Source organism: Cariama cristata, unplaced genomic scaffold (assembly GCF_000690535.1).
Source record: "Cariama cristata isolate BGI_N322 unplaced genomic scaffold, ASM69053v1 scaffold13643, whole genome shotgun sequence".
Classification (NCBI taxonomy): Eukaryota; Metazoa; Chordata; class Aves; order Cariamiformes; family Cariamidae; genus Cariama; species Cariama cristata.
The window spans coordinates 1-27,097 of NW_009607909.1; the positions used below are offsets into that span (position 1 = coordinate 1).

General features: G+C 45.6%; 2 protein-coding genes across 2 annotated transcripts; one reads left to right on the top strand and one right to left on the bottom strand.

The window, feature by feature from the left end:
- Window positions 1-932: 932 nt before the first annotated feature.
- TAF11 (TAF11 RNA polymerase II, TATA box binding protein (TBP)-associated factor, 28kDa) lies at window positions 933-2,996 on the top strand (the record flags this gene model as incomplete). The annotated part of the gene is made up of 3 exons (XM_009696930.1): window positions 933-1,020; window positions 1,517-1,613; window positions 2,769-2,996. Coding segments are annotated over 3 exons (316 nt in total), but the record flags the coding sequence as incomplete, so codon positions are not given.
- A 4,506-nt stretch (window positions 2,997-7,502) lies between these two features.
- UHRF1BP1 (UHRF1 binding protein 1) lies at window positions 7,503-26,117 on the bottom strand. Its single transcript, XM_009696932.1, has 21 exons — window positions 26,113-26,117; window positions 25,083-25,245; window positions 23,404-23,442; window positions 22,833-22,924; window positions 22,445-22,634; window positions 21,856-21,996; window positions 21,109-21,279; window positions 19,807-19,984; window positions 18,674-18,760; window positions 17,887-18,051; window positions 17,235-17,377; window positions 16,325-16,466; window positions 15,616-15,809; window positions 13,336-14,876; window positions 12,887-13,083; window positions 12,212-12,363; window positions 11,962-12,109; window positions 10,727-10,992; window positions 9,744-9,852; window positions 9,024-9,139; window positions 7,503-7,628 (listed from the first exon to the last, which is right to left on the bottom strand). The coding sequence occupies exons 1-21, from the start codon at window positions 26,115-26,117 to the stop codon at window positions 7,503-7,505; spliced, it is 4,365 nt and encodes a 1,454-aa protein (XP_009695234.1).
- Between the last annotated feature and the right edge of the window lie 980 nt (window positions 26,118-27,097).

The following is a 27,097-nucleotide window of genomic DNA, read 5'->3' on the forward strand; positions in this document are numbered from 1 at the left end:
GTGAGTGCTGGGGCGCCGGGCAGCAGCACCTGGGGAGGCTGGTGCTCGGGAGGGCATGGCACGCTGCGTGGGCTTTGCTGCTGGAAACTGTGCCATCATCATAGCATCGTAGAATAGTTTGGGTGGATGGGACCTTAAAGACCATCTAATTCCAGCCCCCCACCGTGGGCAGGGACACCTCCCACCAGACCAGGTCACTCACAGCCCCATCCAACCTGGCCTTGAACACTCCCAGGGATGGGGCAGCCACAGCTTCTCTGGGCAACCTCTGCCACTGCCTCACCACCCTCACCGGGAAGAATTTCTTTCTGATATCTCATCTAAATCTTCCCTCTTCCAGTTTAAAGCCATTGCCCCTTGTCCTGTCACTCCCTGCCCTTGTAAAAAGTCCCTCCCCAGCTTTCCTGTCGGCCCCTTTAGGTACTGGAAGGCTGCTCTAAGGTCTGCCCGGAGCCTTCTCTTCTCCAGGCTGAACAACCCCAACTCTCTCAGCCTGTCCTCACAGCAGAGGTGCTCCAGCCCTCGGGTCATCTCTGTGCCCTCCTCTGGACTCGCTCCAACAGGTCCATGTCCTCCTTGTGCTGAGGACCCCAGAGCTGAAGGCAGTACTGCAGGGGGGTCTCACCAGAGCGGAGCAGAGGGGCAGAATCTGCTGCATTTGATCATTTAATCGGTTTATGAGCTCGTGGTTAGTGATGTCTGTAGCTCTGTCACAGATCCCTCCCCTCCTGAATGAGCCTGTCCATTTGCGTTATAAACCTTAGCACCACTGGAGCACTGCCTTTCCTTTCCCCTTTCCTTTCCCAGCTCTGTTTTGTACTGCAGGAGGTTTGGGATTGTAGAAGAGCTTTGCAGGACTGTTGCAGCAGCCTGAAGAGCTTCAGACTTTTGTTTTTATTTTTGCTGTGAACGATCAATTCTCTCCACTCCAGAATACTGGTCTCTTCCTTTTCTGAAGAACAGTTGAACCGTTACGAGATGTATCGCCGGTCTGCTTTCCCCAAAGCTGCTATTAAACGGGTACGACTTCAATAATGCTTCACCACAGATGGAGTCTGAGCAGAACAAGCAGGCTGAACTGTACTAAGCCTGGCTTGCGCGACACGAGCTGGCTCTGTGGGGCTTCCTCCTCCAGCTGCGTTTTGGCCCCCGTGGCCGAGCGTTGTCCTCGGATCAGCTTATCCCATTACACTGTAGCTCAGTGCCCTCGCGTGCCTTACGCAGCTTAAATAGGAGCTCAGCTTAAATAACGGTGGTCTGGGGGGCCATGAGGCGACGGGAAAAAGGAATTGCTGGTACAGGGTCTGCGACTGAATGAGGGTAAGCTAAAACCTTGACAGCCAGCAAGTGCCCAAAGCTATAGGAGCTAATTCTAAAGATCGGTTACTGCTGTTCCCTGCATTTCATTAGCTGTTGGTTGATATTTGACAGGCTCAAACTGCTAAATATGAGTTAAAATGTTTCACCGCTGCTTTGTGTACCTCACTCGGCTGACTGTCCTTTTCCGCTTGTCCAGCTGATCCAGTCCATCACTGGCACCTCTGTCTCTCAGAACGTGGTTATCGCCATGTCCGGCATTTCCAAGGTCTTTGTCGGGGAGGTGGTGGAGGAAGGTAAGTGGCAAATGTTGAGGGGAAAAGTTAAGAATACGGGGTAAATGCATCGCTTACAGCAGAGCAGGAGGACATGGAACAAGACTGGACGTTTCGTGGTTCCCAGTCTCGCTGTCCCACGGGGCCCTGTGACCTTCCAGCAGCAGCAGAACGCCACAGTTGGGAGCTAAGCCGAGAGCGGGGTGCAGCGCGGGTTGGCCCATAGTCCCCTCTAATCCCATCGGTATTGCTGCCTGTGAGCCGGCAGAGGTTGGTGACCCCTGACCTCCTGTTTTATCCTCTCCAAGGTGGATAACTTAGAAGTTCTTGCTCTCTCAAGTCAGCCTGTGAGCCGGCTGCAGTAGGGCAGTAAGGATCCTTTGTTAGTACTGCCATGGACGGATTCAGCCCAGAGGGAAATGGGTTATTTAAGCCTCTTAACCTGTAAGGTTCTTCCTTTGTGGGATGAGCTGAGATCTTTTTGGGACACTGGGTGGGAGGCTGACCCAGCTGTGTCCCTGCCCTGCTTGGGCTGGAGGAGGAGGTGGTACAGGCTGTGACGCCAACCAGTTCGCATAGACTTGGCACACGAAACATGGCCTGTATGTGCCGGGATCACCATTACCCGCGTGATGCAGGTTTGCCGCTGCCGCCTCTGCAGCGCTGCATTGCCTGAGGTGGTTTGGATAAGCAGCTTCACTGCTGTCATTAATTGTTTTGTGACATTAATTGCTTCATGTGCTTGGCAGGCGGTGTGAATGATACTGTCAATGATAGAAAAGAAACCGACCTGTAAGTCGGCTATAGGTTGTACCTTCCTGTCACTGCTGTACACAACAACCCCAGAATACACCACCCAACCCAGGGGTGGCTTTAGAGCAGAAGGTTTAAGATCCTAAGTTCTTGTGTGACTCGAACCAGCATATTCCATAGTAGCTGAGTGGTTTAAAAGGCGGTTTGTTTATTCTGGTCTGGTGTTGATGCCTTTAGGACTGACTTTTCTTTCAGACAAAGAAGGACATAAAGCAGTTTCATTCTTGTGTATTAACCAAATGTGAGCTGTAAACCCTAAACAAAAATGTTACCCGTTGCCTTTAAAATTGAAGCTCAAACAGTTGGAGACTGGCTAAGCTTAGCTGTCCTGCTCATGGGAGCTCTCTGTTTTTTGTTGTTTAGCACTGGATGTGTGCGAGAAGTGGGGGGAGCTGCCACCTCTGCAGCCCAAACACATGCGAGAGGCGGTCAGGAGGCTCAAGTCACGAGGACAGATCCCCAATTCCAAATATAAAAAGATCATCTTCCACTGATGTGTCCCAAGAGCAGCAAGAGAAGACAGAAGTTAAAACAAGCTTCCTCGTTGTGAACGTCACACCAGTTACAGCAGAGCTACGAGCCTGAAGCTCCTTTGGGAGCGTTGGGTGTAGACTGAAGTGCCTGCAGGGAGGGTTCCTGCTGTCACTGCTGAGGTCTGGCTGCCGATCCGAGCACTACGCAGAAGCAGGCAGGAGCCGAATCCCTCACCTGGAGCCTTGGGCTCCTCTGCTTCAACACAGCAGGGATAGGAGCATTCGAGGTCTTTGATGTATTTACCCACCAGGATCATACTTCCTGCTGGTGCAGATGTAGCGGGGTTGGTTTTTTTTTTGTACATTAAACTTGTTACTGTATTCTTAGTCTTGCTGGGAAATACTAATTGTGTAATGGTGTTTGTGCGATTCAAAGTAGGGGGAGTGCAACGCAGTGATCTGTCTGAACCAACCCCGACGTGTTGACGGAGCTTCGCCTTGCCTGGGGCATGTATTGTTCCATACACGTAAGCAAGGGAGCTGAAAGCTGATGGTTCTGAAGTCATTGCTCAGCTGTTCTTCCCAAAGCCAGTTTTGTGGAGGTGTCTAAAAAACAATACGGTGAAGGAGGAGGGAAAGGGCAGGGGGGGAAATCAAACCATGAGCCTGTAAGGAGGTTAACAAGTTTAATTTGTTTTCATGGTTCATAGAACCAATAAATGCATGAATGGAAGTATACTGCAACAAAGTTCCAATACTGCCTAAAACTCAAATTCAAGTTTAGATTTGCACATTACCCACCTGTACATACAGTAGTCCCCTCTGAGCACGCTGCTTTTAAACAAATGTAGAAGATGCTGAGGCCATGTGCTCTTCCTAGGGTAATTGTGTTGTAGTTACACAAAGGATGAAGCTGGCTCTCATCATAACATAGAAGGAGTCCTTAAATAAAAGGCTCTACAAAGTAAACTTTGCTAATCGTTATCAGTGGAGATAGGGGAGTTTTTGTCCTCCCGCACATATGCCCTGTAAAAAGGATGTGGATTTTGTTTTACAGTACTTTTTACTGGTACTTAAAACCAAAAGAATGGAAGTGCTTTAGTTCTTAAACTAAACCAGTTGACTTAAGTTGCTGGAACAAGAAATTTGCTGTAAACAACTTGGCCCCAGCTCTCTTGAGTCTGCACATGTGGGAGGGAGGGGTAAGGAGTTGGGTGACGCTGCAAGTAGGCACCACCTCTGAGAAAACCCTTTGCACCCTACTCATTTCCCAAGCTGGCTGGAGACGAAGCTGGACACTTAAACAAAAAGTCATGAAAATTTGAAAGAGAAGAAAAGAAACCTCCCATATTCATTAGTGACTAAAAAGTAAGGACACCATTGCATTCCACCTAAGGCAAGCATTCTTATGTTTCTTGCTTCACACAGGGGGAGGGAGCAAGCACAGACGCACAAAGGTTTGACGCTGTTGCATGTGTGGGCTTTGCGCAGTTTGCAATGGTACTTACAGTGAGCTGTTCGCATATCGGTTTGTTTCACAGCAAGTCTAGATATGTAGATGCTTTGTTATCTCCTTTCTTGCTCATAGCAAGGGTCTTATTTACGACAGAAGATAACTTGCATTTCAGAACCCCTGCTTTTAGTTCTGAATTCCATGCGCGAGGCAGTATTGGTGAAGGAAATGCCCGCTGATGCTTAAAAAGTTAAAGTGCATTTTCCTCTTGAGAACAGGCCTGACAGGCTGCTCTAGTCCATCTCCTATCACAGGCAGCACCGCAGATCTATCCTGTCAAAGGCTGCGTTGAGCAGGGGCAGGGTCACACAACGTGCTCCAGGTTGTCTAACAGGAACGAGGAGGAGTGATCCTCTCCCGTGGAGGAGGGAAAGCAAGTGGCAGAAGTCACAGCACCCAGGCATCGGAGCTAACTCAGGCTAAGCGGGTGGCGAACGTGAAGCCTCCCGCTGCTCAGCTCCCGTGCTTTGCCGAAGGTGAGTACTCCTCCCCTTAATTCATTTGTGGCTACCAGCTTCCAGAGGTTCTAGAAGGAAGGTCAGGCTCTCGCTGCCACCGTCATTTCTGGTTGTCGGCACTGGTCAGCCAGCTCCCGGCAGAAATACGGGACTCCGGCAGTACAGCCTGCCCCAAGGCTGGCTCTTCAAACCTAGCGCATACGGACTAATTCCAACAAATGTTAGTCAAAGCCACCTTCAGTCTAATGGAGTCAAATGCAGAATTAAGATGATAATCTTAACAGTGACAGTTGTTCTAATCGCCATCCCTCTCTTAGATACACTCTTTTTTTCAAATTGAAAGCTAACAACCACAAGGAATTCACTCTTGGCTCTCCGCAAACCACAGACAGCAGTGCCTCTACCTCTAGCCTAGCGCTGTAAATACATCCCTGTTTCCCCTAGAGCTAAAGAACAACTAAAACAATCTCAGGAGTGCCTGTTAAGGGGAAGCGTTCAACAGCTCCAGAATTGGGCAAAGGGACAAGTATGTAAGAGCACAGTAGGAAAAATAAACTTAACCCCCAAGTTATTTGCTTGCTTTTGTGTAGTTTCCAGGCCTCAACTCATCACGGCTTGTAAATCAGAGGCTGCTCCCTGCATAGAGAGCAGGATTAAAATTGTGTATTACTTTAGCTAAACTAATTTCAGTGGAGTAATGCTTACATAGAAAGAAAAATCCATTAGATGAAGGTTTTGGGGAGTGTGTTCAACTAAAAAAAACATGATAAGGGTTACCTGACCTTTATAGACAAGTGAAGTTTTCATCTGATTAATGAAGGAGAATCACATATAATCTGTCACTTTTCTTAGCACTTAGTGTATGGCAATCACCACCTGTTTTACGCGCACTAAAAAGCCTGTGCATCAGAAATGCTACATTTACATGAACACAAAATGCATCTGGAAAAATCCAAATCCAAGTTTGAAATAAGATAAAATCCAACAAACTTAAACAGTGACAACACAGTAAAGATGCTGTGTGTAACAGAGGAGGGAACGGGTGTTCATCTGTAACACAGAGGGGGCTGAAAGTCACCCCCTTCTGTACCAGAAGACAGAGCAAGTTCTACTCTGGAACAGCTTCTCCCCTCACAACTGCCCCTCACGGCTGCTTCCTTCTTCAGCACATCGACCATGTATTGCCTGGAGTAGTAGAGCAAAGAAACCACGGACCGGTTTGTCTTCAGGAGTGGATTTGATTCTTGCACTTGATAAATTACATTTCCTTTTTTACTTTTTAAAATCCTGTTTACTTCATACTTTACTAGGGTTTTCTTTTTTTGCCCTCCACACTTGTAGGGGCTATTTCTTTATAAATTAAGTCAGTCACTGACCACAGAGACTTCTTCCTCTTCGGGGAAGCACCTCCAGAAAAGGCAAGACTACAAACTGTTCTCACCTACTACAGTCCCAGCAGCTACAGTTTTATCTCCACCCCACAGTGAGCAGTTAATAGTGTCAGCTTCCACCCAAGGGGGCCTGGTCAGCACCCTTCTCCCAACCCATATACCAACATCCCTGTTAAAAGACATTTAAGACCAGGCAAGAGCTCAGTGCTAATAAAAATACATGACCATGTAGGAATGCAGACAGCTATTTCCTTGCGTGGCCAGTACTGCTCTCCCTCTCTCCACTGGTGAAAGTCTGGCATATAATGGTTTGAGGACAGCATGCATCCCAAAGAAAACACATCATCTCATTCTGTGACTTAACTAACTTCTTTCACCCCTGTTCTTGGGACAGTAAAATGTAAGAAAGTTTAAACAGTGCTTTGTAATGAAATAAATTAATTCCTTTGTGTTTCTGCATCAATAAAGCCAAACATTGCAGGATTAAGTGAGAATGAACTAGAGTAAGTCTAATATTCTACCGATTCTGTCTTGACACAACAAATTACTGGTGGAAAAAGAAGTCTGAAGGAATTTCTTTACTATCCTGACCCTGTTCTTGAGGGAACAGTGAGCTGTAGCCCCCTTACTCCACAGGGGGGAAATCCCTTCTGCATTTCCCACACCCACCAACCTCCTGTAGTTCTGTTTTTCACGTGACAGTACACATACTTTCACATCAGAGCTGAGCAATGTTTTCTGCTGTATCTATTCTCTGTCACTCCTGATGCGGTGAAGTAACTACACTCCTTTTTCTGTGTTCTTTGGCATGCATGATTGGGCAAGGACACAACGAGGAAGGTTGAAAGAAGCAGAATCCCCAACACAGACCATCTCTAGACATCACCATAAAAGGTGAAGGCTGAAAGCACACTGTCGCTACCACCCATGGATGAAGAGACATGGGGTGTCCCCCCCCAACTTCTGACCTTCTGTTTGTAGGCTGACCACTGCCCTGGTTCAGTGACAGAGGCAGCACCACACTGCCAGGACAAAGGAAAGTGGCTGCAAACAGGTAACTCCTCCTCGTTCCTTCCCTGTTGCTCAGCCAGGCCTTCCTTTCTCTCTCAAGTTCATTTTGCAATCACAGTTGGTTTCCATTCTTTGAGGCGATCAGTCTCCAGGAGGTTGACCTGTTTAGCAGCAATATAATCAAACTAGCCGCCTTAGTGCTGGTGGTGGTCTCCACTCCTCCTGAGCAGCTGCAGCCTGCGCCTTCACTGTCAAAGCTGGAAGAGGGGATTGTATTTCCTAATTTCCTGCAGAAGGCGAGCCTTGTCCATGTTGGCTTCTGCAAGGGCTATTTTCATGGTCTGAAGCTCTCTTTGCAACTCTGGCACTTCCTTTAACTACAAGAGACAAACAGACGAAAAACAACCTGGGAGTTTCCAAAGGTAAACAGCAGGGCAGATCTGACTACACTGATCTGCTCAAAGAGGAAAACCAAAGCAGGAGCTTTTGAGATGAATTGCGCGAGGTGACACCACCACACAAAGCTCACTGACAACATGACCCAGTCTGAGTTGCAGAAATACTTGCCAACTGGTGCCTGCTGACTTCCATACCCGTCATTAGAGTCAGCTCAGGCTGCCAGTGATGGTTGTCTAACGACTACTTTCTCCCAAGACTTCCCTTCGTATTTCTAGGCATAGGAACAAGACTTGCAGTGGGCAAAGTTTTTTCCTGCAAAGCAGCTAGCTGATTCTGGCTGAACATAATTATACAAAGCAAGCAGGAAAAAAAAAAAAAATTGGGCTCTGATCTACATTCTTCTTTTATAAAGGGTCCTGACACAACTCTGAAGATTCATTAAAATTAAGATGATAGCTGCAGCAAGCAGACATCTGGCATTCCTATTTCTTGTCTCCATGAACAAAGTTAATTTTGTCCTTAAACATTGCCAGTAAGATCCCACTACATTTTCATGGCACAGGGCTCTCAGAAATATTTTTACTCAAGAATTTAGCCTTTGCATTCGTTTCTATTAAGTTCAATAACATCAGAAAATAAACTGAAGGTAAACTACTGTGATGTTTATGGGCTTCAGTTCTGATCAGGGCCCTGTTTCACAAGATGCTATGAACGGGAAGAAGAGAAAGTCTCTGCACTAAGTAGGAAAGAGAAAGATGAGAAATGATGTGTCACCAACTAGTGAACAGAATCCAAAGTCCCAGTCTGGTTCTGTACCTAGTCAGCCACATTGCTCCCTTAATATGTATTTCTCCACAGCAAGTGATCAATTTACCAAGTAGACCTGGCATCAAACAGGAAGTATAATTAGAGAACACTATATATTTACAAATAAACCACTCATCATCTGAATTCCAGATACATAGATCGAAATGGGAAGTAAGTTCAAATTGAATAGCAAAACCTTTAAGCAACCTGAAACTCCCTGGCTGTAAGACTTACTCTACTCTGACAAAACATCTCTTTCTTTATGGGAACCTCCCTATTCCTGTTTTTCTAACAAGGAACTGGACACAGGGGGGAGATGGAGCCAATCAGAAAAAAAAAAACCAAACAGATTTCTGAAAGGGAACAAGAGAGTGTATGCTGGGCAAGGTATCCTTACTTCTCAGAAGGCCTGTAAAAGGAGGTACAGGCTGCTTTTGTGTGCACTCCCTATCTGCAACGCACCACACCTACCAGTGACTGCAAACACATAAAGACAAAAGACTTAATTTTCCAGCCTCCTGCCAGCTATCCAGTTGTTCAGACAGCAACAGGCAGCAGTGACTCACCTGCAGTCCACGTGCTCCTGCTGCTGGGGCTGCCAAGACACACTCCGCTGGGGCCTTCTGGTCCTGAAGAACTGACACAGGTTTTTCCTGTTTCGGTGAGCCCTCCCCTTGCGGAGCTGGAAAGAAGCATAGAAAACATTCAGGTGTGGACAGTTATACCACGGTGTTCTCAGGACAAAAAGAGTAACTTTAACTTTCCCCCCCCCCTTTTTTTTTCCCTCCTTTTAAACAGGGTGGAGGTGGGGGAAATCTCATTCCCATTTTAAAAGGGGGAAACTAAAGCAAGGGAAGAAGCAGTGGCCTGTCCCTCGCTGTGTGAGCTCAAGGAAATATCAGGCATGAATTCAGGCTGTCACTTCATTCTTTTAGGTATTAACCTGTTCTGCCTGAGGTATCAAATTTGCTGTCCCAACAAAACAACAAAAGCAGCAAGAATGAGAGCGGCAGGGACGTGTGCATCCTGAGATTAACACGGCAGAGCAGCCAAAGGACCATGGGTGCTTGCACTGAAGACAGAAGATTGTTGGCCCATTCTGGTAGAAGCGACTGCAGAGAACAGAAGGAGGGAATGCTCACACACCACAGCCCATCCTTCCCAGCAGCAACCATCACATTTCAGTTCCCGTCTCCCCCAGCACAAGGCACAGCAGAGCACTCTACCTCCAGCACAGCCTGGGGAGCGCCAGGGGAAAATAAAACAAGTTTCCCCATGTTGCTGACCTGTTACATAGAACACCCCATCATCTCTGCGCTTCACAATGACGTGATCTACTGCCAAGGTTATAGGAACAGGGCCAGGGGAGGTAGGGTACACCCGGGGGCTGTCATCCTGGAAAAAAAACAGAGCAGAGAAGAGATTAACTGCTGTGACAGCTCTGCCAACTCTGCAAAGGATTCCCCTTGCCCCCAGCCTTCATAGGAGTAGTGTTACCGGCTGGCAGCACTGCCAGAGCTCACCAAGGTCACCCACTGTATGGAAAAGCTTGGCTTTATATACACAAGGCTGCATGTGAGTCTTAATCTGTGTAGAATGCACTCCCACCGATCAGAACCAAGTTCTGTCAGATCCATAATAAAGGCTGAGGAGAGGCCTATGACCATCACCCTGAAGGCTGCTCTCACAGCTGTCATCGTACACATTCCTGATTCAAAGCCCTAGCCAATATTTCTTAGCCCCCAAAAAAACAATATCCCTTAGTCTGGAGATTGTCATGCTGCTGCGCAGCAACACTGGCTCCTGCTAGTCTATGGAGCCAAAGCATTGCTTTCAAGAAGGTTTAATGAAGAACTTCTGTCAGTGCCCCCCTCCTAAATATCAACCAGCTCTTATATAGTATTTTTATCTGTAATTCTCTAAATGTTTACAAAAAAAGGTTAAATATTTCCCATTTCACACAAGCACTTGGAGAAAGAGGTATGTAATTCTTTCTTTGAGTCTGCAAAACAGGTCATCAACAAAGCTGGGGAGAGAATCTGAATATCAGGCTCCCATTTCTCCACAATCTCATCACTCAACAATTCCATTGTGTTATTTGTTCATCCCTAAAGCAGTGATTAGAAGCAGAATCAAACAGTATCAGGAAAACAGGACCTCTGCGGAGGCCCATAGCAATCCTACAGCATCCTTTCCCAAGCAGAATCTGTAAGTGAGCTCTGCCCAGGCTACCAGCCTGGAGGGAATCTCTGGTTCCCCATATACTCACCTTCAATGTGATTTTGGCATCCACAACTTCTATCTCCATTGGGATCACCTCTGGAATTATTTCATCCTCAAGAAAGGGGCCAAGGTTGGTAAGAAAGGACATGAAGAGGTCTGCTGTGTAACTGTGGACCAGCATACGAAGGAAGCCATTCTGAACAGCCAGTGGTGAATGCACAGCAGCATTAGGTCCTACTTCGAGACGTAAGCACACTTCTGGCTGGGTCTTACTAGCTTCAGGGACTGGAGGCTTCTCTATACTTGGATCTCCTAGAGCTATAGCAGAAAGATCTCATTGCAGAAGATGGCATCAGTAATAAGATATAAAGTCAAAATAAGTATCTTGAAAAGCCCTTAACTGTCCCGACGCAGAATGGAGTCAAATTCACGATGGCAGCAGTCTGAAATCATCCTTCACGTGAAATGAACCCAAATTTCAAACGACTAAGAGTCCACATCACAGGAACTAACACCAGAACTGGACCGTTTAAGCCCCCATATGCATCCCTCCCTCTCACCACCTCAGCACACTTTAAAATTAGCCTTCCTTTTGCATATACACGAGTTGCCCAAACTCCCCACGCCCCTCTCCAGAGCGGATCAGTCTTTCCACTGCCCTCAACGCGCTCATCCTGGAGTCCACTTTGCCCCCTGGTGGCCACAGGCGGTACTGCTAAAGGGAAGGAGCCACGGTCCCACAACTGCTCGTGCTTGCACTTCAAGTTTTGGGTTCTAGTTTGCTTTTGCTTTCGTTTTGGGTTTTTTTGGAGCTTTTTGTGTTTTGTTTTGGTTTTTTTTGTGGTTGGTTGGTTTTGATTTGGTCGATTGTTTTTTTTAATTCGAATTCAGCCCTGGGGAAGCACCCTAGCCTAGAAGCATTATTCTCAGGGCAGGAATAACTTCAGGACTTCCCTAGATAGCTTTATTCAGGTTTTTAATTCATCTCATGCATCCTAGCAGCAATTAAAAAAATCCCAGTCAATGATCACTAGGCACCATAGAGCTTCACTGTGTAGGTACTTCGGAAATATCTTTCAAATGCCAGATGTGAACCACTGACAGAAAGATTCTTAGCATTCACATTCCCTCATACACAAGTTGTATTCGATCCTAAATACGCTAAAGGTTAAAACTGAAGTACCAGTTAAAAATGAAATATTCCCTGAGGGTGGCTGGTATAAAAACCAGTTATAAAAGTGCAGCTATAAAAGCAGCAGACTCCTGGAGCCGGTGTCTTACCCAGATAGCCACGCAGATACTGCCACATTCCAACGTTGTTCAGTTGCTCTGGAACCACATTCATTACTTGTAAAGCAACAGACAAATCATCACCTCGTGCCTCTATTCCACAGTTCACCTCATTCATCTTCAACACGAGGACAGACACCTGAAACAGCAAGCGACAATCTCGCTTATTAAAAAGAAACACCACCTCATGGTTCACTTCCAGTTTCACTTAGAGATGATATTACAGTGAAAAAACTCTGACCAGCTGAAGGCTGGGGTCTTCACTCTGTGAAGTCGAGCTGTTTATTTCAGGAGACACTCCACCCTCATCCTCTGCCATCAGGCTTGTTCTACTGCCTGTGTCATTGCGGACCTGAAGAAGATGCCCCGAGGGAAGAGGGTCCAGGCTGGGTTCTGAAATGAAAGTAACAACAACTTGATCAGGTTTCTTCTTCTGGTTTCCAGAGATCCTGATCGCAGCATCCGCCTGAATCAGCCTATACCATCATCTAGGGAACTCTCTCCAGCTCCTCAGACGAATTTAAGCAATACAGAGCTGAAGTGAAAGACGTCCACTGAAATGCTCAGTGTGCCCTCTTTCCAGCCAGCCCTTACTAAACCCTTCCCAAACGCCATGCACCATCCACCCACCTGCACACATTTACAGCCCTTGCTCTAGTACGGCCAAATGCCTTAGAACACCATTGTTATGTGCAGGGGTCACCCTCCCACTCATTTCTGCTCCTTGTCTCAAAGAAAAGGCACCTATAAAAGCAGAAAGAGCCATTGTGGGTAAACTACTCACAACCTTCAAAAAGAAGGAGTGGCACAAGTGAATTCCATATGAACACAGCATGACTCAGTTGCCCATGGCAGAAAACTGTTCACCGATGTGAAACAAGAGGGAGGGGAGAAGATGAAGCCTAGCGCTTGTTACCAGAGTCTGTGAGCATCACAAAGCCATCGCTGCCATCACTGTCCACAGACAGCCCGTCCTCAGGGCCACTCCCATCCACAGATGTGGTGTCAAAGGAGTGCTGGGATCCCGTCCTCTTCATGGAAAAGAAACGCATTCGGCTGCTGCCACTCCCACCTGGAGTCACTGCTCCCTCTTCTGCTTTGGGCACGGAATCCCTACGGAAAAAAAGGAAGGAAAAAAGTGATAAAGGCAAAGAGCTTAGCCTCCAGATTATACAGATATTGGGCTGGACTCTGAACACTTGCAATTTAGACTTTAGTGTACTTAGATCAACCCCAAGAGATGAAGATCTAACCTACGTCTAATCCAAACGATGTGGAAAGAAAGGGAGCAGTCAGCCTACATTTCCCCCCTTCCCTGCAGCCTTGCTGCTGCTATTGTGAAGTGCAGGAAGATGGCCCACTCACCTGGCTGGGGGCAGAGAGAGCATTTTCTGCATGGTGGAGGTCATCTTCTCTCGGCTCAGGCTCAGAGCATCTTTTGTTATAGACATGGCTTCTTTAGTGAGGTCCATAGTCACATGCAGAGCTTCTTTCGTGGCATCCTTTGTGATATGCAGTGCACTAGACAACTCCACCTCTATGTTCTTCAAAGGAATGAGTTCTGCCTGGCCATTGAGAGTGACGTTTCCTCTCCCCAATGGCTGCGTGTCTGAGGTTGGGGTAGAAGGGACAGCAGGAGGGCTCTGAGGATGGCTGCTGATTTCTGCAGGTCTTTCTGTAACCAGGGCTTCCACAGCTTCATGTGCTTCCTCTATCAAAACTTTCTCCTCTATGCTCTTACTATGTGGAGCTGTACTCAGAGTTCCATCACTTGCGGATCTTGGGAGTCTCTCCAGCGGTACACTGGTACCTGAATTTTCAATCCCACTGTCCTCTGGGACCTCTGAGGTACTGCATACTCCCTTCTCTGAACTGGTCTCTGATTTCAGCTCCTTCTCTTCAGCCGCCAGCCCCTCCTTGCTGTCTGAAGGCGAGAGCTCAGACTCGATCAGGCTTGTCGTGTCTGAGTCAAGGGATCTCGGTTCCAAGATGGACCCTGGTGCAGGGTTCATGAGTAGGGCCACTTCGGCACTATGGAACATAACTCCTACACAAGCAGACACGGGATCTAAAGGAGACCCAGTCACTTCCTGGGTGTCTTGGGCCAACTGTTCCTGTAGTGTTTGCAGAACTTCTTTCATCCTGAGCAGCACCAAGTATTGGTAGTGGTTGAGACGAACTTTGACATGAACAGATGAGGACACAAGCACATGGATATCGGCAGAGGCTTCCAGTTCTTTATTATCTATCCCAACATCAACTTCACAATCAGATTCTCCCAAGACATCCATTGTCTCTGGTACTCTGTAGATGTTCTTCAGATCCTGGTCAGTCTTTGATCTTTGACAAACCCCATGTTCTCTGGAAAGGTTCTCATTCTTGGAGTGATTGCTAAAGCTGGCAGAAGGCTTGATTTTCAACTCAGAGGCAGCCAATTCCTGTTGTTTAGATATCTGAGCTTGCCCCCATTTCTTGGGAAGACAGGCCCAAATGGAAAGGGGAAAAGGGTCAATAAAGCTAAGGGCTCTGCCCTTTGAGCTTTCAGCCCCCTCGAAGTCCAGGGAAAGATCAGTGAAATTCATAGACCACAGATCTTCAGAGGCAGAGGTTTTGTGTAGTAGCTGGGGAAAGCCTGGATGCTTCTGAGGCCTATCCTCCACCTCATATGCATGGCGCAAGAAAAGGGTGTGGAGGAGGCTGAAATTGTCCTGAGACCTTGGGAACTTCGTGTAGCTGGAGTGGAAGAATTCTGAACCGGCAAATTTACGGAAGAGGCTCTGGAGGTCCTGACAGCTGCAGAAAGGAGCATGGCGGGTGTTGGTGGCAGTCAACTCTGACGTGCAAATGCAGAGTGTCTGTGGACGATCTTGATGGTCAGTGACTTTCTTCTCCACGGGGATGTTAAGCTACACAGAAGAGAAAGATATTACAAGTAAAGCGGTGAAGAGGGAAATTAACAGAGGCTTATCCTGGCCATTTACATACATGGAAGCTCAGCTGTGGAATATATAAACAATTGAGAAGTCTTGATCTCCAGTAAAATCCCAAGAGCTGGACTAGACTCTCAATTTATCCCTATCTGAAAAATTAAATAAAATTTACAAATCAGGGGAGAGAAATCAGACATGAGAGAATTTAAACTGAGTTTTATTTTAGGTTCTTTTACCATCCACGGCTTATGTAGTAGCTCAACTCACAACATTCACTTTGACCTTTCTCTGCAAAGATTTACTGTACTTTCAGGCCTTTAAGCCTCCTCACAAAACTGCTAACAAGGGTAGTCAACGACAAACACCACAGGACATGAATGCAGCAGATGTAGGCCCATTGGGAAAGGTATGAAAGTCAAAGCGGTTTCCAAAGGCCAGAAGACAATTTTTGACTACTCGAACCATCAATTTCTCCTTGAAACTGTTTTCACAAATACTGAATTGCCTGCCTATTCTGGACCAGAACTCAAGCACCTGTTTTACTGCTCGTAGATCAAAACAAAACTAACACAAGTGGTAGACAGACGAAAGTTAGAGAAAGGCAGAGGTTTTGTGTTCTTGTTTTGGACTCCAGCTATGTCCTGGTCTCATGTTCCTTCCACAACAGGGAGAGAGAGAACACTGAAGACTGGGAAAGGAAGGAAACGAACGGTACCTTCAGCCGGAAGCCATCCAGTCGAACATCAACATGCTCATCACGCTTGCCTGAGTCCTCCAGCTTGTAGATGGCTTTGAACTGCTCCAAGCTGCGACAAAGATCCAGACAGAAGAGATTTATCCAGAGCACACTTGCTGTATCCAGGGTAAGCATCAGGCCATTCAGCTGTACGTACAGGTTTGGGCATGGAACTAGAATGAAACAGAATTGAGACAGATTAATAATAGCAGAAAAGGCACTTCAGGTGGTCTGCAGCTCAGTGTATAACCTGCACTGACAACACTAATGCAGAGGGCTTCAACTCCCACTGGAAGACAGATCTCTTGATGAAAGGGAGAAGCTGTGGTGCACCAGAGAAATGAGGTGTTCCAGGTCTCACAACAAGCCAGCTGCAGAGCACCCAAAGCACCCTGCTCCGGTGCTAGTAAGGCAGAAGCCCAAGTGCTGGGCAGACAGCAGCTCCTTCAATACGTTCCTGGATACGTTATTTTGCCAGCACAACTTTGCCTCTGCATTTTGCAGCAGGAAAACTCTATCCCACTTTCCCACAGACAAAAACCCCAAAAAATATTAGAAAGGCAAACATCAGAAAACCAGAAAATGGACACCCAGAGAATATATAACAGGGTTAACACACCTAAAGAATTAAGATTTGACTGATTCTTTAAGAAACTTATGAAAGAAGGTGCTAACCTTGGTGTATTACCTGGAAAGTCCTGATTGTCTGGGAAGTAATACTCTGTGAATTCAATATGGATTGCAGAGACCTGATCAGGAAGTTTGAAGAATTTTCTACTACATGAAAGCAAGGTGGAGGGTTTCTTACTTTGTTGCCCAGCTGTAGAAACCTAAAAACACACAGGTACACAGTTCTGCAGAATTCAGATTTGGCAAAACAAAGTGTCCCAGTAACCCTGCAGCCTCCTATATTCAATCCATCTCATTTACACATCAAACATACTCTGCTTTCAAGTAAAAGTAAAAATTTTTTCTATGTGCTAATATTGCCAGCTCCTCTCCTTTGAGGGAATTTAGTTCTTTATGTCTACTGTCACTGCTAGTAAAAGCCATCACAATCAGAATTAGGTGATGTGAATAAACAGAACTGAAATCTGTTATAGCTTCCTTCAAGATTAACAGCATGTTGGTAAGTCCATTATAGTATCTGGTGCTGATTATGCTCTTGCAATGGTTACTGGGTGTATGGATGTATGGCCTGATCCAGTCTAGTGATGCTTTCTGTCCTGGGTCAGAAAACATGAGGTAAGACTGATTCCTCCTCTGTCAAAAATCCATATCCTCATTAACTTCTCAAACGCATGAAATCTTTTACCCTGGGCCTGCCTAATGCTTGATGCAAGTTTAGATGTGAACAGATACAGAGTGCAGAAACTCTGTGGTTATGTACACAATTTCCTCTGAACTTGAAAATTATCAGCAGTTCGTACTTGCTTTAAAAGTTTTACATGCAACACAGTAACGGCATTTGGGGTCTCTGGGCAGAGTTTTGATTGTTTTGGATGACATAGGTTTGCATGATTTATTTGAATCATATCAGATTAAATTTCTTTTGTAAAAATGACATTAACATCCCCAGACACTGCTCAAATCCCTACCTGGTGAACATCCAAGTCATCCACTCGAACTACGACACAGCTGGATCGAAGTCGGTTCCAGGGAGGGTGCCGGAGTCGTGGCAAACTTGTGGGAGGTATGCGGCCTTTCTCTAAGGGATTTTTATGAGGACTCAATGAAGTATCTGCGGGGATGGAAAAGCAGAACCAGTAGGGTTTTACTCATCTCCTTTGCCGTGAACTTCACCATCAATACCAATACATATGTGCTTACAGAGCAGAATTAACAGCCCCAAAATTAGAAACAGATGGGCACAGCTAAGCAGGAAAAAGAAAAACCAAAACAACTTAGGACTTCTGAAGGAAGAAAGATGAGTCTGCTCTGTAGCAGGAGAACACATTTTTCAGCCGAGCTTTAAGGATTTAATTTGCTTGTTATATAATCACTTATGGAGAAACTCAATAAATAAGCTAGGAAAGCAACCACTGCAGTTTGTCCATTCCTCCTGCAGTGTTATTTCAGTATGACAGCCACTTTCCTTTGCCATTACATTTATGATTTTTAGTGTGCTATGGATTTCTGCACCAACAAATCAGCCTGCTAAACTGGGGAGAGCTAACTAGAGATATTGCTGGATGGAGGAAAATTGTTACTTTCTCCCGCTTTATTAAAAGTTTTATTAAATACCATTACCTGGTTTCCTTTTGAAGGGGGAAAGTGGAGTCCTGGGAAATGCAGAATCCATTTCTTCATAAAGCTTCTCAATCTTGCTTTGAAATTCACTGACCAACTTCTTTGCCCACTGTCCCCGTGTTTCCATTGCTTCACTGTACCTCACCCAATGCTTGCAGGCATCTCCTGCATGAAAGCAAACATTGCAGCTTTAAAAATGAGGTTCCTGGATACAGGAACACAGGGGCACGCAACTCTCCTGTGCCCCTCAAATGTATGCAAGTCTGCACAGCATTCCTCTTTATTGATATCAGATCTGGAATATGCAATACGCAGCGTACTAAGTGCTTGTGAAACGAGTGCAGGTTTTCACACAACAGAGCTGGTCCTACCAGCAAGTGCTCCAAATTCAAGCGTTGGGAAGAATGACAAGGTCACTTTTGCTTGATTCTTCAAGTTAAACACAAACAGATTTTCTCCTGGGATACATCCTATAACCCTTCCAAATTGATGAGGCACATGTAAGAACCAGATCCAGAGCTTAAACAACTGACAAGGAATCCAAAGTTTCAACTTTATGTCTTTATAACAGACAGCAATTTATTCCTCTCTTTGTACTCTGCTCTGCCAGCAACTTATCAGTCATCCGCTAACACGTAAATTAGATTAACCCCGCCCATGAGGATTTAAGTCCCAAGTCCTTTGTGTAGCCTTTTTTCCAGTCCTGCCTGAAGCCATACAGCATCACTGTTCTTCAAATTCTTTTTTTATCTCCCTCCTCAAGTTGAGAGGCCACACACTCCCCTACCTGCCCTGTGGAATGGATAATAGTCAAAAGCCATCCTCCTGAAGGTCAGCTGCATGGCACCTCCCAGCATCCCATGCTTCAAAGCACCTGTGGAAAACAGAACAAAGAAAACTGTGATCAGCTCTGCAATCCAAGTCCCAATCCAGGAGAATTCAGAACAACACTGCTTTGATTGCCACCACTGATTGATTGTCACCGTGGCCAGTATTAGGGTATCGTCTTTTAGAAAACTGTATCAAAATCTTGTCCTAGGCAAGGAAAAGGACAACTGGATGTAACAGGCCAACAGTTTATATGGTAAGAACCAGATCTAGAATCTCAAATACCAAAATGCAAGATCCCATTGCTTCCCAGGCCCCTGTCAATTACACTTCCCACTACAATAACCAGCACTTGTGTTTCCAACTTGCTGGTAGGGCCAGTGAAATAAAGACAACAAAACTGAGCTAAGATGTTGATAACAGCAGCTCAGGAGACAGTGATACACAGGCCAATCCAAAAATATATGGAATAGTGATGGACGTGGGTAGGAGAATTTTTTCTTTTCTTTTTTAAAGGGAAGATGCATAAAACCAAACAGTACAACCTGGATCAGAGACGGCAGTGCAGAGAGAGAGGGAGAAGGGTACATTTGCCTCAAAAGAGAAAAAAGTACTTGGAAGTATATCTCAGTAGGGGGGAGCGAGGAGTAAAACAGACACTAGTTAGCAAAGCCTTGCTTGAAAAGAACATGGTAGGAATGGCCTGTCAAAGGTCACAAAGAATCCTTGTAGTCATGCTACTGTGAATGTCCTGAACACTGTCAAAATAAACATTTTCTCGCCAAGTGGAATGATCACACTTTGTTCCCATTGCTCAATACCAGATTGTTCCTAGAGCATATCCTCTGTCACGTCCACAGATGGATTTCCCCATGTTTGTCCCACAGAGCCAAGAAGGATTTTCCAATACCTAGTTCAGACACCCAGAACTGATCTCTCCATCAGCCTGAACAACAGCCTATTGCCTCACTGGGAAACAGTAACATGAAAGATGCTTGTTTTCAAGAGGAAAATCCTCCTTCAAGACAGAAAACTGATGACTGGACTAATGTTTTCCTCCTGCAGTGTCCCCCTGATGCTGGTCTCAGTTACCTGACTCTCTAGTGTGGCTGTCATCACAGATATGCAGATCCAAGTGTGAGATGAGGAGGTGGTACGATGACTCTTTCATGTCATGCTTATCAAAGTATTGACTAATGCTACTTGCATTCGGGCTGACTCCAAAGGGCTGAGACCAGGACTGCTGGGTACTTGGAGCAGGTGGTGTGATCTATCAGAGAGAAACAAGCTCAATAAGAACTAATAGAAAGCAAAAAAAAAAAAAAACACCAAACCACTTATAATGCAATTAAAAACAACTCATACAGTCTTCCAGACTGCAAGGCATCAATTTACAGAAATTGAATTGGGAGTTCAGAAATCTGGATCCTTTCCTATGTCCTCATGAGCAAAACTCTTTGTCCGTGGTTCTGCCTCCTCTACATTAAGCTACTGTCCACTTACCTTGAAAGACACTTTGAGACTCCTGGACAAAAAAGGGCTAAGTATTCCTGATCCCCGCTTCTATGTAATCTCAGTGCACTATGTGCATAGCCCTCTTTCCCCGGAGCTTCCACCACCAGCAGCGATATTCCTCTTCCCCATCCTTCTCTCAGAAAACATCTTTCGACCTCTGCACTATGTATTTATTCTGCAACATTTGTCAAACAATTACTCAGCACAGGATTTTGAAAACAAAGAAAGTGGTGGGGGAAGTTCAAGGTTACTAGCAGAAGCAGCTATTCTAAGGTTCTCACACACTGCTAAGCTACATGTGAACCAAAGAACAATTACAAAAATCAAGAGTTCTCTCTAGAGTATTAGGAAGAAATAAAGAAACCCAAACAACAACAGTGAAATTGGATGCCAGTGTCTTCCCTTGAGCATTACAGCTCACTATGGTTTTAGGTCATAATTTATTATACCAGTCCCTTCCCCCAGGCCTATGCACACTGTCAGAGGCAGAAAAGATTATTTCTAGAACATATTTATTGCTTATTACCAAATCAAATCCTTGTGGGACCCTCTGCAACTTTCCATGGGCCAGCCAAATCCAGAAAGTCATGCAACTTAACACCACTTTTTCCCCCCCAGTTGACAGAATCTAGACTGTTGCTACGTATGAACATTCTCTGATGCTTACTGGTACTGAATTCAACTCCTTTGGTCACTTCGTTACCCAACAACAGCCCACAATCCATGCAATGTTGACCTGGCACCAGGAAAGCCCACCAGGTCCCATCAGGGAGATGCTCTGTGAGCAAGGGCCAGATGACACACAAACAGGAACTGTCCCTTTCACCTTGCCTTTTCCTTTTTCCTGGTAGACCAACAACCAAATCATGACTCACCCACCTGCACAGACTCTGGTGCCAAGCTTTTCCTCTGCTGGGCAGACTTCTCCATGGCTTCACTCAGAGACTCTGCATATTTCATCATTGCTTTCAGCTGAGAGTCTGTCAGCACCCAGAGCAGGTCATCAAGGAGAAACATCAGCTTAGATGCCATCACATTGCAATCCTTGGTCTGAAATAGCAAGGAGGAGTCAGGGACTTTAAGAATTGCAACCATCTACTTACATTCTTCATAATACATGGAAGCTGTGGCAGAAACAAGAGATGCTACTCTGAAAATCATCTGAGAGAGAAGTTAACTTATCTGGTGGATGTCCACAGTATCTCCTCTGAGAAGGAAAGTAGTTAAAGCTACCTCCTCTTTAGGAGGCAAATTGCTCACTGGTTTAAAAAAAAAAAAATAGAGAGATGGTTTAATTTTTTTTTAATCGTCACATTTCTGTTGACAGATAAAAATAAGACTACCAGGCTTTAACCTCCCAGTAAAGAGATGACAGCTTTCCTTGGGATGTTCAAATGGATTCAAAAACTTGCTCCATACATGTTATCCTCCCCTGGGAAATAAACTGCTTTGACATTTGGTAAGAACACAGCTGTCTCCAACAGAAAACACAGAGCGATACAGCAGCTGGGGCTTAACATTTGTTGAAGGAAAAGAATGGTTGCTGAGGAAAGTGGGAGGATATATGCATCATCACTGCACCAGGCAGTGAGAGTGTAACCTGCAAAGTATGGAGGAAGCTCTCACCCTTCTCTTGAGAGAGATCTGGATCCTCCCCTGGTTTGTAATGAGTCTCAGAGGAGTAGTAACAGGATCCTGATCGCCATTGTCAGTGGCATCTGCTTCTATTCGAAGTGTCTGCCAGGTGAGTTCTTTGAATGTCAAAACCTACCCAGAAGGAGAAAAATAGGAAAATGCTGAGATTTTCAACAACTTCAAGGATTAAAATAAACGCTTAGAAGATGTGGAATGAAACAAGGCCACAGAAAATCACTCAATGTACTTTTCTTCTGTGATCCCAGTACAAAACCAAAATCATGTCCCAGGTAACATCTAATCCCCTCTCTCACACTGAGTTTAAAACCAGATGAACCACAAGGGCATTGAGAGCTCCTCCAGTTTCATTCTCTCAGATTAGAGGAGCTCAGAGAAAGCTCTGAACACAAGCCAGCCCTCAGTCACCCTGTTCCAGCAAACGACAGGCAAGCTCACCGAAGCTCCCTGCCATCACTGTATGAGAATTTAGACAACATCCCGATTACCCCAGAGGACTGGGGTAGCACGAGTGCCACTCTTCTGTGCATCTTATGACAGGCAACTTAAGACGACTCTTTACCTCTCCTCTCTGCGGATCAGTAATGCGGGTGAGTCGCAAGTCACTCTGTTGCCAGTTTGGGTTGACACTGTAGCCTTGCAGCTGCCACAGCTCAAAAGAAGCATGAAAGGCCTTGGAGTGAATCTTGATGGTGATGGAATTGACAACAATAAACATCCCCTCCACAACCTTTTCAGCAAAGCCATATTCACTGTAAAGAGAAGATTCCTCAAAGTCATCACCTGTTACAACAAAAGGCCTGGCAGAGGCAAGGCCACATATGGACTCCAAGCAATATTAGAGCCACTTAAACGTGAGTGCAGAGAGGCCAATGGTTAACCATCGAGAACAACGGCCACCCATAACCCAGCAGCACTTCAGAAAGAAACCACAGGGCTCAGGGTCTGACCTTTGACCTGCAGCAAGAGCAATGGGAGACTGTCCGTTGGGTGGCCTAGGCTCTTCGCATGTTCTCATCTCTACCTCTACTTTGTCCAGGTACTGTAAAGACAGAACACAGGAGCAATAAATACAAGACCAAGACTCAAGCTCAGCCTACCAGCCTTAGTTCTAAGACTCTAGGGCAGGGACAACCAAGCTCTGGAGTCTCTTGACTCTCCAAGAGTCTCATGTGTTAAAGCTCTCACACCATCAGTGCCAAGATCGTTGGGTAATCTGAATCCCCAGAAGTGGGGGAAAAAGAAACAACAAAAACCAGGCACAAGGTTGCCCTGGACTTCACTGAGAGCTCAGCCCAGCTTCATCCTGCAGTGAAATGTGGGTCTCGTGGGAGGTCACTCCTCACCAAACAGGACTATTCCCAGAACTCCCCTTCCCCTATGTGCCAAGGGCGTAGAGGATTTAGGTCAAATGAAAACTTGGGCAGGCACTTCATAGTTTCCCTTTGGAGAATTTGTCTCAAGTAGGGGAGGTTAAAAAGAGTAAGGAAGAAAAGGAATGCTCAAGAGAGGAACCATTACCAGGCAGATTGGGTGAGTTTTCAGCTTTGTCCACTGGATCTGAAACAATAAAGTTGAGGTTAGAAGAGTTATCTTTGCATTGGAAAGTTTGAGAAATTGCAGGAAACCATCTGAGCCCAAAGTTTGAGCCCCATTTCTCTGAGAAATGGCCACAGTGACAATCCATTATGTCTCACCATATCCAGGTCAAACAGGCTGACACAGACAAGTGAAAAGATATTCCAGCCACCAGATCTATAAATCCAGCTTAGCTTTTGGATCTCACATATCACCACAAGTAATAAATATTCTGCAGGTCAAATTCTGATTTTTCGTATTCCTTTATGGAGAATGTTCCTGTCTTTGAAGAGTTAATTGCTACTGTTACTGGAAGTCAGGTAACTCTTTTGAAGACTCTGCACAAACCAAAAAGATTCATTTTATTTTCTTACAGCAACACTTATTCTGCAGTTCTCATAGGAGGGAGAACAAATGCTTGTTACTAAATTAAGCAGATCTGACTCTAAAAACAGAGCGGATCAGATGAGTAAGACAGGCTCATTTTTATTGTCACTTGGCAGAGCAGAATCATATTTTTTTGTAGTAAGGCTCTTCAATATACTAAAAACTTTTGCATTCATGTAATGCAGCTATGGTTAGCACCAACTGAGATTAAACAATCTGGCATTTCATATCAACTGGGAAAAAAAAAATAAATTTTTTTCTCTAAAAAGCACAGGGAGGAAGAATTTGTAAAAGAGTTCAGTGTGCAAAAGTGCAAGTGCATGCACAATTTCAGCGATTATGCACATAAATGGCTAACTATGGGCATAAAGGCTGAGTGCAGAGAGTGCAGTGTTTCACATGCACTATTCACGTATTTCTTACGAATTGCATTTTCAACAATTAAGACTTACGTTCAATTTAATTTTACAATACCTCACAGCATAATTAGGCTTTCAGAGAACTGCACTCCATTTCTCTCTGCTTTCTATTCCTGTCGGAGGTCTGTGTTACCTCTTTAGCATTTAAAAAAAAAAAAAAAAGTCAGTGGGGATGAGGAAAGACAGAGAAAATTCCTCCGCTATCAAAATAGCAGGGAAATGGGAATGAATGACCAAACGGAGAGGTCTGTAAAATCCTAACTGACATAGAGGTGATGAGTAGGGAACAATTGTTCACTATTTCTTCCAATAACAGTTCCAGGAGACTATCAACTAAAACTAGCATATGCAGGCTTGATACAAGCAAAAGCAGATGTAGTTAAGTTGTGAAATTCTTTGCCATAGCACACACCGGATGTTAAATAAGTAAGTAGGTGCAGAAAGCACCTGGGCAAATTCCTGGAAATTCACCAGTAGCTATGAAATACAAAGACCTCACTGCTGGTTTAACAAGTCACCTGAAGGTGAGGAAGGACCACAGCACAATTTCCCTGTACTTCTCTCAGCATCCTCTACCATCTGCTGCCGGCCACCATCAGTGGCAGAGTGCTTGGCAAAGGCGGCCTTTGGTGAGACCTGCTGTGGCTATCTCATAGTATTCAATCAGCAAATCTCACACCTAAAGCACAGGACTTGAGATGTGTGGATCAAATCAGATCATGATTCTTCAGCAGAAATTCCCCAGTGACAAACAGAAGCTGCCAATGGAAGGCCTCAACTGTGTCTGGGGACACGAGTGTGGCCTCCTCTGCTCACCCTGATAGATGCCTTGTTACAGTAGACCCGAGTGATGGCAAGCCAGGTGGGCAGCTCCAGCACATTCTGCAGCACCTCTTCATCCAGCTCCAGGTTGGTCAGCTGCCCCTGCCCTTTCAGCGTGCTCAGGTTGATTTTGTCTGGAGAGAGATTCTTGGTAAACCTACAAGAGAAGAAAGAGGAAACTCTAAAAACAACCCCCCAGCAAAGCTGCTGAGACTAGAGGAGCCTTTAAGAGAGCTGGTTTAAGTATAGGAATCTGCTTGCTGTTTTGTTAAACCCTTTCTGACATTTTCAAACTCAGGGCATGTTGGTTGCTCCACAACAAAATACCTTTACACTTTGACATTTGAAGGACTTTTCTGTTTGGTTGGGTTTTGTTTGGTTTTTTTGTTTTAAATCAAATTCAAGTTTGAGAAACTGAAAATTCCTTCTAAAGCTCTGGGAACCTGGAAACCAGCAAAACTGCCCCAGGACAAAAACAAAGAAAACCAAAGCCAAACTGCAACAGGTCAGCACTTTTACTCCCCCAAGAAGTGCCACATCAGCAGTGAAAAGTTTAATTATCTAGATACTTTTTTAAGTTTTTGACACAGAAAAGCAAAAGATCATTAATAAATTCCTTTTATGGCCGCCTCTTTAAACACCACTCTCGCAATCCAGCCTGCTCTTTGGTCAGCAGGTCCAAGCATGCAACCTAACTCCCCTCCCTAATGACCAGCCCAAGCTCCCGTCCTCCTCTCCTTTTGGCAACCAGCAGCTGCTGCGCTCTCTGGTTGCAATTCCTCTTCCCAAGGGTTTCTGTTGTTTCCACCTCCCTTGTACGCAGCCCAGCGCCTTCAGATCCCTTATGTGCCTGAGGTTTAAATGCAGTGGATGAAACGATTTCAGCGGGACTGCTCAAGAGCAGTGTATTCTGGTGTAGATCTGAAAACCTCTGACTCCATTAAAATCACCGTGGCCCCTAAGGAACCAGAAGAACCAGTTTAGAGAGCAATAGATCACAGAGGCTGTACGCTGTCGGCAATACCTCATCGGGACGGCCATCTCCATCAAACAACCTTTCTGTGCAGAAGGGGCTGCCACCAAGGGAGCTCACACTCCCCAGTCACGGGATTCAAAGTTGAAGACTTCCTGCCAAACAACTTACCCACTACCGAAGCCAGGGCTTATTCTACACATTCCTCCATGCTAATGCTAATTCTAATTCTGTACAGTGGTCCAGAAAGCGGAAGAGAAAGAAAGACCCTATTGTCAGCGTAAGCAGGATTAGGCTCACAGTCAGTCACACGCTGCCATTCTCTCTCGTTTCCCTGCACCAGCAGCGTGGGCTACTTCTCTGTGAGAGGCACAAAGGGCATCTTGAACAAAGTCATTGCTAAATGAGGGGAGGAGGAACCAGAGCAACACTGCCAGGATGGCAGCTGATGTGGCCACCGTAGGAGCATGAGGTATAGGACAAAACTGGCTGAGGGGCCAGAGCAGCTGCTGGTCAGTCAAGCCAGGGCTTCCTGGGGCTAAAACGCCTTTCCAAAGCGAACATTTTGTTAGGAGAAAGTCTGACAGTTGATGAAGAGCCACTGATGTCAATCCTACGCAACTGATGTCAACCCTACGCCACTGACACAGCAACTCCTGGAAGAGGAGGGTGGCACAAACAGCTGTGAGTTTGCTTACTACTGCTTTTTACCTTGATCCCTGCCACTGTAGAGTCCTCCGCTGCCACAGAAGCCTGAGTCAGACATTTACTGTGTCATGCTGTCACCTCCCTCCCCTGAGCCGAAGGCACACACTGACAGCTGATTAAAGACTAAGTTTATAACACGCCTGCCAGCATCACAGGCTGACACATTCGCTTTAAACTTGTTACTCCTTTTAACCGCAGGACCTCTTGTTTAAACACACCCAGGAAGGCGGCCAAGTTCAACACTGCTTCTCAGCATCTGTACAAAGAAATAACGTATTCTAGAGTGCGCTACAGCAGCTGCTCCACTGGCGGGGAGATGCAGGGATAT

What these genes read in the sequence shown, in the direction of transcription:
- UHRF1BP1 (XM_009696932.1), bottom strand. An exon ending in GCTCTTGCTGCAGGTCAAAG is followed by an intron (nt 22,635 to 22,832) that starts GTCAGACCCTGA and finishes TTCTCTTTACAG; the next exon opens with TGAATATGGCTTTGCTGAAA. An exon ending in AAGACCCCAGCCTTCAGCTG is followed by an intron (nt 12,110 to 12,211) that starts GTCAGAGTTTTT and finishes TTGCTGTTTCAG; the next exon opens with GTGTCTGTCCTCGTGTTGAA.